The 12529-nt window shown below is 44.6% G+C and overlaps 2 protein-coding genes across 2 annotated transcripts; one reads left to right on the forward strand and one right to left on the reverse strand.

Annotated features, from left to right (window-relative positions):
• The first annotated feature begins 347 nt into the window (after positions 1-347).
• B3GALT9 (beta-1,3-galactosyltransferase 9) lies at positions 348-2153 on the forward strand. Its single transcript, XM_075112227.1, is given in 3 exon segments — positions 348-389; positions 391-552; positions 1053-2153. Coding segments are annotated over 3 exon segments (1305 nt in total).
• Positions 2154-4077: 1924 nt separating this feature from the next.
• Positions 4078-11677, reverse strand: PSMD5 (proteasome 26S subunit, non-ATPase 5). The gene is made up of 10 exons (XM_075111819.1): positions 11416-11677; positions 11067-11211; positions 10376-10489; positions 9799-9927; positions 8946-9055; positions 8365-8507; positions 7706-7897; positions 6769-6878; positions 5969-6109; positions 4078-5515 (listed from the first exon to the last, which is right to left on the reverse strand). Exons 1-10 carry the CDS (start codon positions 11607-11609, stop codon positions 5258-5260), a joined length of 1536 nt encoding a protein of 511 aa, XP_074967920.1. The 5' UTR covers positions 11610-11677; the 3' UTR covers positions 4078-5257.
• Between the last annotated feature and the right edge of the window lie 852 nt (positions 11678-12529).

The raw sequence follows: 12529 nt of genomic DNA on the forward strand, positions 1-12529 counted from the left end.
CAGCCCAGCAGTGACGAGAGCCCTCGGGTGTCCTCTGCGCCCATGGGGATCCCACACAAGGCAAACCCACAAGTGCACGCACCAAAGCTCCGTCTCAGGAGATGCAAAGGAGATGCAAAGGAGATGCAGAGGTCAACTGCCCTGCATGGGGGAACCGACACCAAAATGGCACAGCTGTAAAAAAAAACAAACTGGCAGACCTAGCACAGCTTCACAAGAGTACCAGGGGACCCCTTCCAGCAAGCAAGCCCTAGCAGTCGCTTCACTTCTTTATTTCTCAGAGACCCAACCACCTGTGTCAGAAATTAATAAGGGGAAAAGCTAGAGTTTTGCTTGCTTTGTGTTTTATGCAACTGCAACATGATCATCCCCTGGGATCACCTTTCCTCCCCGCAGGCAGGTGAGGTGGAAGCCGTAGTCTCCAGGTACTGGGCAGTAACTGTATCCTGCAGACCCAGATACAGACGCTGTCCTGTAAGCCTCTGCCAGGGAGAAATTGCCTCCGCTGCGAACACAGACCCTGCTGCAGGGAGACCTCCCACCGCCATGCAGGTAAGTGCTTTGGCTCCTTGCTCAGCTGCAGCACAGAGGCTAGTGTGAGGCTGTTCCCTCTGGACAGTGGGGGTGACAGCTTTCCCTTCGGCTTCTTACCCTGCCAGCTTTTGTATGGTGCTGTCAGGCCAAGTACTAAAGGCTCTCCTTTGAGGACACATATTAATGTTACAGGTCCTCAGTGGCATCTCAGGCCTTCAGCAACAGGTTAAAACACAGTCAGAAAATATGAATAGTGAGTTATTCCTCAGCATTTCCATGCATGGATGCACAGAAAGAAGCCTTCTGAACTACAGCACGGTGATGTCCTTCTCAGCTTGGGATCTCACCATGCCACAAAGACTGCTTAAGTTTCTAGGAGGAAAAAAGCCTCACACTAATAATAAAAAGACCACAGTCTAAAAGCTGTGATTGTTTTGCATGAATATATTATAAAATGAAGGAAAGCCTTTCTGTTCTAGTAGCAAGAGAATTCAGCGTCCACCTCTTTTCTTCCCCAGCTGACACTCTGCAGGCTCCGGACTCACCAGTGGTGCTTCATCCTCTTTAACGTCTTGCTTTTCCACGTGCTGCTTTTTGGAGCAGATTTACTGGAAGAATACTTCCTGCGGTCATTACCTCTTTCTTACACTGATGCAAAGACTCTCGAAATCAGGGAGAGGGCCAGGAAGCTAGCTGTGGACCCCCTAAAGGCCAATCTCTCTTACACTGTCAGCAGTGCAGCAACATGCTCCGATCAAGAGATATTTTTGCTTGTTCTTGTCTGCAGTAGCCCAGAAAACAGGACAAGGCGCAACGTGATCAGGCAGACGTGGGGCAACGTGACAGACACCAGAGGTTATGCTGTCCTTACCCTGTTTGCTTTAGGAAAGCCGGCCTCGTTAACCACCCAGCTGGAGATCAATGAAGAGTCTCAAAAGCACAGAGACATTATTGAAGGCAGTTTCATTGATTCTCCCGAGACGCAGACACAGAAGGTGTTGATGATCGTGGAGTGGACAGTGACTTTCTGTCCCCATGCAAGGTATATTCTTAGAACAGATGAAGACGTGTTTGTCGGTATTCCAAGTCTGGCTGGATACTTGCTTAGCTTAACACAACTAGAAGACATCTACATTGGGAGGGTCATTCATCAAGGCACACCCAACAGGGACCCCGAAAGCCCCGCCTTTGTTCCCATCCATCAATACTCAGAAGAGTTTTACCCAGATTACTGCGACGGGAGCGCTTTTGTCATGTCCCAGGACGTTGCTCGCAAGGTGTACGTGGCCGCCAAGGAGGTGCCGGTCTCGGTGCCCCCCGATATCTTTGTCGGAATCTGTGCTAAAAGAGCTGGCATTGCTCCCATTCACAGCTCTCGATTTTCTGGGGAGAAGCACATCAGCTATAATCGATGCTGCTATAAATTCATTTTCACCTCTTCTAACATGAAAGAGGATGAATTATTTAAAGATTGGAAGGAAACAAGCAATGGGAAAGACTGCTCATTACTGGAAACTTACTATGGTCTGGTGTCCTGCAAGGTTTTCACCTATATTGATAAGTTCAAACAGTTTAACTTGGATAGAATTAAAAATGAGGTTCTTCATTTCTCCGATTAACTTTCGCAAAGCAGGTCTGAATTGTTTTTTCCAGCTTATCCTGTTAACATTCAGTAATAACGATCTCCTCTCAAAGTTAGCTCTCTTCCCTTCAACAGCAAATGAATTCTCAGTGCTACTGTTACAGCAGCAAGAGAAGTGGACGTACTCCAGCTACCTTAAGTACCTACAAGTGCCCACATACAAGTAAAAAGGAGTATTCCAAGAAAGGTTGTATCCAGTGTTTTCCAGACTTCTGAATTCCTCTACCTTATGCTAAATAGACTCCTGCATTTTCTTCATCTCAGTGAGGCATCACCTACTTCCACAGTGTTTTGTAACGAAGGGGAATCTTTCAGTCCACAAAAGGAAGCTACTCCTGAGCAGTCGCTTTTACAGCGCCAGTGAGACTACGGAACAGCTTAGAGTGGGAACGGACATTGAACCATCGCGGAAATTGCTTAGGTAAATAGCCCAGGGAGATTCTAGGCAAGAAATCTAAATTACCTTTAAAGAATCTTATATTTCTGTCAGCCGTGGTGTCAGAGAAACACTGACGCGAGCAGCTCAACGCCAGAACGTTACACTGGAGAAGAGCATCAGCAGCAAAGCCAGAACAAGTTCACCGGCGTCCTGGTAACACCAGCCTTGCTCTACATGCAAGACCTCCCCAAATTAGGAACTGGCCACAGAGGACAACCCCTCCCACGCCTGCATCCCCCAGACTAACTCTCCGTACCAGCTCTTTCAGCAGTCAGACTAGCCCGACAGATTTGTGCTGCTGCTGCGACAGACCCGCGGTAGAGGTCCCACCTGCTCCTCCCACCGTGACTGTGCGCTGAAGGATCCATAATTCTTAAGTACCAAGTTAGGCTGCTTGTTAGCCAGGGTCAAATGATGAGCTTTGGTTTGGGGGTTTTTTGTTGGTTTTTCTTATTTAAGCTAAATTCATCAATTTCTCGTTCTCCATCACTCCATTTCTGTTTTTTCCTCAATTTTCTCCACCTGTTACTTTACACAGGGGGAAGGACAGGGACAACACACTTAAGTTTTTCCATTGTACAGAAGATACACCAGCAATCTGTAAACCACAGGGCAGTATAGGGGATGGGTAGGGAACCACATGTGAATAATAATTGATCAGACGCTTATTCCCTAATTGGAATGTTGAGCTCAAAGCTCAACAAAATAAAGCATATGTGCACATATAAAAAATCCACTTGTTTGACATCTCTGTGTGTTCTAAAATACTGTATTTGGCAGATGCACCAGGCAAAGCAGATGCTAACGACTTCGCGCACAGAGTAGCCTTCAAAAGTAATAGCTGAAAACACACATGGAACAGACTCATGAATTGCAGAAAAGGTTTATATATCGATTTCTTTTACTGAGACTTTAGCATACGGCTCAGAGCCACCTAAAATAACAAAGCTGAAATGTCCAATACAAGCGCAAACTAAGGACTTCCATACTCCTTTTCATTTCCTTTTTAGAGCTTTCATGTTTTTTTCCAGATGAAGGATTCGGGAAGCTTCTGTGCTCTCTCTGTTCACAAATGAGACTGTGCACTGCGTTTCTCTCGAGCAGATGTTTATTATACGCATCTAAGATGAAAGCGGCAGCTGTAGTACAGTGCTGGATGACAACTTTTGTACATACTAGATCATAAGCAACAAGGCACATCACCTGCATTCAGATAGCCTATTAAACATGAAGGGATGTTCCTCAACTGCCCTGCTCCTCCGAGTCCACTTCGACTCCTTGCCAGCAATTTCTGGCAGGCAATACCATCGCCTCTGCCACAGCTCGAAGCTACTACAAGTGAGAAAATAGTTACTGCGTGACAAGATCATCCTGCTTCACTTGGCAGAGCAAGGCCACCGGGCGAGTACTTTCCATACAGGTACACCTGACTTGGCATGCTATGAAAATAAGCCCAAAAGTAGTAACTTCATGTTTTATTATGCTCCTCCCAGCTATTCCTCAGATTTGTTTCTTATGTCCTCAACAAAAATAATATAAAGCTTTTATATAAAGTACATTGCGGCCTCTGTTTTATGGACAAAGACACATCACACATCGCTAGAGCGTCCAGCTGGTCTCGCATCTCATCCGCGGCTAGCTGATCGTCTTCACGGGAGGAGACATCGCTTCGAAAGGTACTGCATTTCCAGATTACTAACTCAGTTTGTGCCCCATAACATGAAAGCTTTACCTCCTTACCCCTTTTAACTCTGGCAACTAAAGTCATAGGTTTTTTAAAATAACACTTAAAAAATTTTAGCTCTGTTAAATAGTGTAAACAATTCAAGATTTGGTTCTGAAGTAGACTTGTAGTGCTATAGGTCATGCTCCTCCTGAGCAAGTGAACTGAGCTGCCATACAAAGTCGCAAGGAAGACAAAGCTCCCAATTTGGTTTTATACACTAGAGCTTGCACTTGTTAGTTTTCAAGAGGGCTAAAAGCTTTGTTTTATCCTCAGCATAAGATGTAAACAATATTTAGGATTATTTATTCAAGCAAGGCTTACATCCAGCAAGGTGAAAAGAGAAGGGAGCCCAGTTCGCACTCCCTCATGTGGACAGAACGTTAGTAGCGTGACCTTACCAACAGCGTTTCTGACAGAATATGACTGGCTAAAAGAGTATGTTTCATGCAAGTGCCAACTTCGGCAGGTATTTTTTAAAAAATTAAAAAAAAAAAGAAACAAACTATGGCAGCGTCTGAGGTTACAAGCCTCATTGTGTTTGGCATTTGTTTTTTTAATTGAACTGTGATCTACTGAGAAAGCACAATAGGAGCTCCAAACCAAGAACAGTTTGACTGAACACCGGGAGTTTCTGCAAAATAACACACAGTCAGCAGTGGACAGAGCGCTTACCTTGGCTGCTTGTCTCACGACAGTACACAGAGAACTTCTGCCATGACATTCTACAGGAAATTATGCTGTGCCCTATAGGTTTTGATTTGCTCTCGTGACTCATTTCAAATAGAGTTGAGGTGCTTCACAATCCTTTAAAGAGACAACGTAAAGAGACTCCAGTGTGGGAGCCTTTACACCTTATATCTTAACACCTCTTTCAGTAACATGGCTTGCAAGAAGGGGAACCAAGACATCAATGACATTATTCTGCTCCTTCCACAGCTGTAGTAGAAACTGCCTTGACATAATAAGGGCCTTCACGCAAGTAAGCCCTAAGCCTCAAGTAATACTGATTTCCAAAGATCTCCGCGATTGTTTTAGAGTTTACGAGGGCCTTAACCAGTTCATATTTGGCATCCTTCGAAGCTTTGTCAGGCTCCACAGATCTGTCTACAATGTACTCCACAAACCCTGGACTGGCAAGCATCATCTTCTGGGCCCACGGTTGATTTGCAATAGCCTAAACATGAAAACAGAAGAGAGGGTAGGGGGAAACACCTTATTTTAAAAAGCCCCAAAACCAGTTACACAGTAGGCTGTTACGCAAACAGCCAAGGAACAAAAAAAAGAAATGGGGTATTCATTCTACACAGGAGTTACACAACCACCACTCAAATCAAGCAGCAGGGCTTAACACTGGAAAACAAGTACAGCTCAGTGGTTATCTTTCAAGTTAAGTGAATTATCCAGCAGCGCCTCTGAAATCAAAGCAGCACCCTAGAGCATACCTGTGCCTTTTTTTTACTCTCCCAATTTATAAGAAAAGCATTACAGACATGACATGTCTGCTGCATCACTCAAATGGGGAATGCACGTGGGGCACAATGAAAAAGGCCTTATTTCAGACCATTTTGTTTGTGACTGAATGGTACTACAATTCACTGCTTGATCTCTAAAAACAAAGAGCACTTACCGTAAATACCCGTAAAGCCCCACAGTGGAGATCAGGGAACGGCTGAGTACTGATGCTTCTGAAGAGCTCCAACGGCTGGCTAGACAAGGATGTGAACCATGATTCAGTCATTCTTAAAAGGTCTTCCGTCTGCTGCTCTGGCTACATGCATCAGAGAAACGTACAGAAATGAGAGATCTTGATGATGATTATGAACAGCTTTCAAGTTTTAAGTATATGTTCAATAGTTAAGGAAGTTATTTAAAACAAACCACCAGCAGATTAGACTGAAATAGTTTAAATTTTCAACTTATTTTCATGAATGAAAGAATTGCCTCTATATTTCCTTTAGCTTGAGGACAGATTTACATAAATTGATTTTGATATGAGACAAGTGCTGCGCTGGAGCACAGTCCTGCCAGACAAACGAAAATGGCTTACTCACTCATTTAGAGCTACACTATTAAAACCAGATCACCGGATCTAATGAACACACACAGGGATTAGAGCAGTTTGCCACTACGTCTTTAAAGCACAAGGAGATCAAACTGTTTACTTATTCCCTTGCGAATGATGCCTTGGCTTCATGTTTTATAAACAGATTTCAGGACACCTGGCTTCTTACAAAACAAACTCAAACTTAAAGCAAACAAATAAATCGGGGAGTTTCAAAACAGAAAAGTTAATGACTCAGAATACTAGAAAGCTACCACTTCTACCTAAACTAGATGCTGCAAAAGGTCTTCACACCATTAGTCAGATGCACAACAATTTCATTCTTGCAGATGAAAAGACAACAACAAACTACACCATAAACTTACAGGCAAGTAAAGGAGACATGAAATCGCATCCAAGCATCGAAGTCGTAACTCCGCAGGGGCATTCTTTGCCTGGTGCCCTATCCTGCTTAACAGATTTTGAAATCTACTCCCTTTAAAAATAAAAACAAAGTGGGTTTAATTAATTCAGCTAGACCTCTACAGGAGTACAGAGTTACCCATCAGTCACGTTATACTACAGTAACTAGGAAAGTGTTGTACATTAAACGTGAGAAAGGCAACTTCTTGGCTCACTATAATAAAAGCAGTATAAGAGTCTCTTTGCTTCATATGGATCTAAGACAGACAAATCCAAAGCTTTTGCTGGTTCTCCAGACTATCCAAACATTTCCAAAAAGTTACATGGCACAGGTAACAGTTATCTTGGGAAGCGTGGACCGTAGTACACTTGTAATAGAAATCTTTAATCCCATTCTACAATGCTCCAATAGCTATCTGCTCATACAGATTTTCCACTTAAAAACCTCAAAGTTTGGGCTAGCAGCAAGAAGCCTAGCACCTACTTTGAATCCTCTGAACAGCTCTATATAACGAGAAACAATGCAGTCTTTACAGAAAGCATCATTACATGACAGTTCATGCTTTTCTAATCCTGGTAAGAAGGCCATGACATCAGCAGAAACAAGGGAATCTAAAATAACACAACTACTGACGATTCACAGGATGCAGCTCGCTAGAAAAGAATAGTTTGAATCACACCTGCGACACCGGAATTCCAGCTGCCAGGCATTTCACACTGCCGTGCCTGGCAAGACAGTTAAGAAAAACCACCTTAATGCTATAGCACAGCTATTCAGACACCCTTGATTATTAGATAAATACATTTTTCAATTCCTTTCTCTATTACATCCAACCCATTCACTCTTGTTTATTATGACACACTGAGAAAGTTTTATTACAGAAAAAAAAAGATACTAACTAGTTTTCTGCAAAACCTGTTTGCCTTCCATATTGGATCCCAGGATTCCTAGCGTGTCCACAGCCACTCCAACCATGGTCGGATCATGACTTTCTGCCATTTCGAAGACTTTTTCCATGAAGACAGGGTATTGTTCACAGATCTGCTGTGGACTGTCTACCACAGTCAGATTTCCAAAAAATTTAACAAATCCTGAGATTAAGAAAAAAAGCATTCAGAGTGGAGGAACAATAACTTTAGCAATGTCAAAATTAAACATACATAATGTAAGACTGTTTCACCGCTAAACTAGGGTTAAGTCTGAATACTGTTTGTGAAAGGCAACAGAATAAGGACAGAACCAAGGAATAAGCCAGTATTTTGGAAGTTACTTAATTCACAATAGTGGTCATCTTCAATTCATTTTTAAAAAAGCCTACAACAACACAAACCTCAAACACCTAGTACAGTCTCTCCAGATCTTACCTGTACTACCACTGTTAATTAGTAATATTATTCCAGTGTTAGACTGTCCATCATTTTTTTGTACACATCCAACATACACGTTCTAATATTCAAAAATTGACATGAGTTTTCAAAACAGAGGCTTAACAGTCCTCTCAATTTAACTCATTAATAAAAACAAGCAGTAAACACTGGAAACAAATGCAGGATGTAACCTGGTAAATAGAAGCCTGAGAAAGGATCAGACTCTGCACCAACAATGATGTTCGAAATTTTATCGATAATTCCTTGTTGAGCAAGATACTGGCGCCCGTGTGGCGTATGGGCCAGCGAGGTCACCATCTCTATACACGTCGCTCTGAAACAGACAAACAGTTATTTTGGCCTATTTCAGATGGGTTTTTGAAGTACTCAGTGATTAAGAAAAAAACAGGTTTTCTACCCTTAAGACAAAATCCAAACAAAACCCAAACTACCCCAACTGTCCAACACTCCTCCAAGCTCACTCAGCTATCTTACCCCGGGTGTATAGTTGGAAAGAATTCTAAAGCATTTATACTGCAGCCCAGCGTTACAATTATCAGAGCCTACTGGGGAAACTCCACATTTGTTCTCAAATCTAAGTATTCAGTATTATACACTCAAGGCTGTCTAAGAAGAGGCAGATAAAGTGTTTTCCTTAGAAGTGTTTCATGAGGAACACACACAAACATGTTTAAAGAGTGTTATTTTAAGACAGAACATCAGAGTTTTAACAACAGGGGAAATGTCACTGGCAATCCCACTACCAGCGTACCTGACCAGGACATCATCTCCAGTCAGCTCTCCAATTAGCTCTGATATTAATCCACTGTTTGCACAGTAATTTAGTGAGTCTGCTGACACCGAAGAAATCTCAATGATTAGCTAAATAAAGCACGGGGGGGGGAAAAAAGGATGGTTTATAAAAACATTACAATAATAACATGTCACAGTAATGGCCAAATCTCCCTTATTATGCTGACTAACCCTGTATGTATTAAACACAGAATTTCATTACATTTTCATAATTAACCTAAGTGTTTGCCTGAAAGAAGTTCATAAGGACTTCCAAGTTTAGAGCACATGCATTTGATTTCTATTCACAGCCACCTTCAGAGGATCATCACTGCTATCCCCATTAAGCTCTAGAATGGCTAAACTATATTATTTTCCCTTTGACATACATACACTGACACACTTGGCATTCCCCTCTCTGTCTCTCCCCCCCTCCAGAAGTTTCAAGAGTACGTCACATCCAAAGATCAAGACACTACAGCAGTTATTTTGCTTTTACTTTCAGAGAAGCAAACATTTTATTGTATCTTTAGTAACTGCATAGCCCTTCCAATGACCACATATTAGAAAATAAATGAGGTAAACAGTACTTGATACTTTTGTACCATAAACTGAGAAAAGAGAAGTTATGACATCATCTGAGGGCCAACACTGCTGTACTCTCCCTACTCCTTTCTAGCCCTGACAAAATGTAGACATCAAAAAAGCATGTAAAGCAGTCATGAACACCAATTTAAAAACAAGCCATAAAATCCAGACTGTAATTCAGAACTACAGGCCAAGAGAAGTGCGGTATCATGTTATTCAAATGCTAACGTTGATTGCATCCCTACCTCATATACTCTGTATCGCACAACATCACTTGTTGCCATGACATTTTTCAAGTCACTCAACAAACTGCTCACAAATAAAGCCTCTAAGCCATCTTGCGTCTGTGCTATTCTTGAGAGAGATTTGATGGCCTGAAGCAGAAACAGGAGGTGATTATTATTAAAAACAAACAAAACCACAAAGAGAAGAAAATCCAAGACAACCAGACTTCGTTTCAATGTTCTTTACTAACATATTAAACCAAGTTATACATTGAAAATTTTAATTGTGATTCACTTTTCATCAACAAGAGCTAGTTATGGTCACTGTAACCCCAGCCTCTGGCATCTAATTCGTATCTATGAGTTCACTTTGGCATCAATACCTACTGGAAGATAACCGTTCTCGGTAAATTTTCCGTCACATTTAAGTAATTTCTGGGCTTAAGGCACCTTCATGCATACAACATCTTTCATGCAACGTAAGCTTTTTTTTTTTTCCAAAGAAGAGCAGAGGCTGTCATCTCAGACACAGTAGAAAAAGTGTTGTGTGCAGTATCTACATCGGCTTGTAGAGGAAGAAAAAGAAAGCAATGCTTACCTGTTTAGCCACTGCTATTTTCTCTCCACCAATGCAATTTATTATTTGCCGTAATAGCTCAGGATTGTTGAGAATTTCTGTAACAGCATCTGAGTTTTCAACAATCCTCCCAACCTAAAGACATAATTAACTAGTTACAGAAAGTAACATTAAAACAAACTTTCCATTATAAGGACATTCAAGTACTGGAACAGCTACAGAATCACTGTTTTTGGAGCTACTCAAAATTCAGCTGGACAATACCCTGAGCAGCCTGCTGCAAGCTGGCCATGTTTTTAGCTGGGGGCTGGACCTGAAACCTATAGTACAGCATATTCCTCTTCAGTGTTCCCGCAATATTGTGCAAAGTATCCTAAACATCAAAATGTTGCTGCATTCAATTTTTATGGCACCTGCTGTCAATGCTGGCTTAGAAAGCTTTATCCAGAACACGTGACAGAAGATTCATTTACAAGTTACTTCTGTCAAGACACAGCTTTATACGTTATGTTTAACAGACACATCACAACACGTTATATACCAACATACTGCACAGTATTTATCCAACATTGTGTGAGCATGTAGGAGCACAAGTCCGGCAATGCAGCGCTTTTGTCACAAATTAGGACATGAAACAGCACTAAGATTAGGACTAACCCAGCCTGGCTCAAGGCAAGAGCTCTGGTCCCTCCTCCTGGAGAAAACCCTGTACCTGAGATATGGTGAGGATTTTCACGGAGTCGTCGGGGTGGAAAAGCCCCTTCTGAAGCTCTTCTCTGAGGTTCTGGATTACATAAACCGGGTCTAGGGCCTGCAGGAGCCTCTCCAGGATGGAAACACACACAGACACCTGCTCCCTGGGTGGGACCGAGAGAAAACCAAGCCTTTCAGGAAGGGAACGCGGCCGGGTGCTCCGAGATCCTCAGCCGAAGGAGGGGAGGGAAGGAGCCATGCTAAAACCGTGACACGGGGTAGTAGCAGGAGCCACCCCGCTCCGGGGAAAAAGGGAGAAAGGAGGCGGTGGGGCCGGGTCAGGCCCGCGGGGCCGGGCCGCCGCTCACCGGTCATTGACGCTGAGGAGGGCGAAGAGCGCTCCCAGGTGGTCGTCGCTGAGGCGGGCGCGGAGGGCCTCGGGCGGCACGGCCTGCACGGCGAGCCGCAGGGCCCGCAGCTCCTCCAGCGGCACCTCGCGCCGCACCGCCCGCTCCAGCAGCTCCGCCACCGCCTCCGCCATCTTGGCGCCGCCGGGAAGCATCGCGAGAGCCGCCGTCCGTAGCAACCACCGCGCCGTCGCCAAGGACACCTTCCGCGTCCGCCACGCCATAAACAAAATGGCTGGCTCGCCCCGCCCCTTTTAGCTCCACCTTCCTCGCGGTCTGATTGGCCAGGTGAGCGAGGGGGCGGTGCTAGAGCTGGGTGGGGCCGGCGCGGGGCGGGGCCCCGGCTGAAGGGCCGGAGGGGGCGGGGCTGCCCTTTTGAGGAGAAATGGGGGAAAATCGTGTTCGTGTGGCGGCGGGAATGGAAAGTGCCTCAGGCGGGAGAGTGGCTCACCGTCCTGCTGTGCACCCAGAGCGAGGTTGGGCAGCGCCCGCGGGCAGCGGCGCTCCCTGGGCTGTGGAGAACCGGCCCCTGAGGCGGGCCTGAGGGACAGAGCGGTGTCACACGTGTGAAATGGGGACGTGGAGGTTCAGGCCGGAGATGCCGAGGGGGCAGCGCTGCACCCCACGGCAGGTCCCGCTGGCTGGGAGGGGGCTGCAGTGCCGGCCCCCCCCCCCGTGCTGCCTCTCATCGCTGGGGATGGGGACAGCGCGGCCCCTTCGGGCTGCAAGAGACAATGGCTGTGAATGAGTCAATGCTGAAAACTTTGCCAAATCCTGCTCAGTGTACAGTCTGGTCAACTGAGGCACAAAATGCAGCGGTCCTTGTAAGAAACAAGGACCATGGAAATCTTTTGGTTTCATAGAATCACAGAACCATTAAGGTTGGAAAAGACCTCTAGGATCATCAAGTCCAACTGCCACCCCAACACCCCCAGGCCTCCTAAACCATGTCCCCAAGGGCCATGTCTGCACATTGTCTGAACCCCCCCAGGGACGGTGACACCCCCACCTCTCTGGAAAGCCCTTTCCAATGCCTGACCACTCTTGCACTAAAGAAATGTTTCCTAATCTCCAA

Source organism: Phalacrocorax aristotelis, chromosome 17 (genome assembly GCF_949628215.1).
Source record: "Phalacrocorax aristotelis chromosome 17, bGulAri2.1, whole genome shotgun sequence".
Taxonomy (NCBI): domain Eukaryota; kingdom Metazoa; phylum Chordata; class Aves; order Suliformes; family Phalacrocoracidae; genus Phalacrocorax; species Phalacrocorax aristotelis.

Bases quoted from the DNA above. Each gene is read 5' to 3' on its own strand.
- PSMD5 (XM_075111819.1), bottom strand. From the start codon at position 11,609: ATGCTTCCCGGCGGCGCCAAGATGGCGGAGGCGGTGGCGGAGCTGCTG. The intron at 10,490-11,066 runs GTACAGGGTTTT...TTATGTCTTTAG, and splicing joins AAATCCTCACCATATCTCAG to GTTGGGAGGATTGTTGAAAA. The intron at 6,110-6,768 runs GTAAGTTTATGG...TGATGCATGTAG, and splicing joins CATGTCTCCTTTACTTGCCT to CCAGAGCAGCAGACGGAAGA.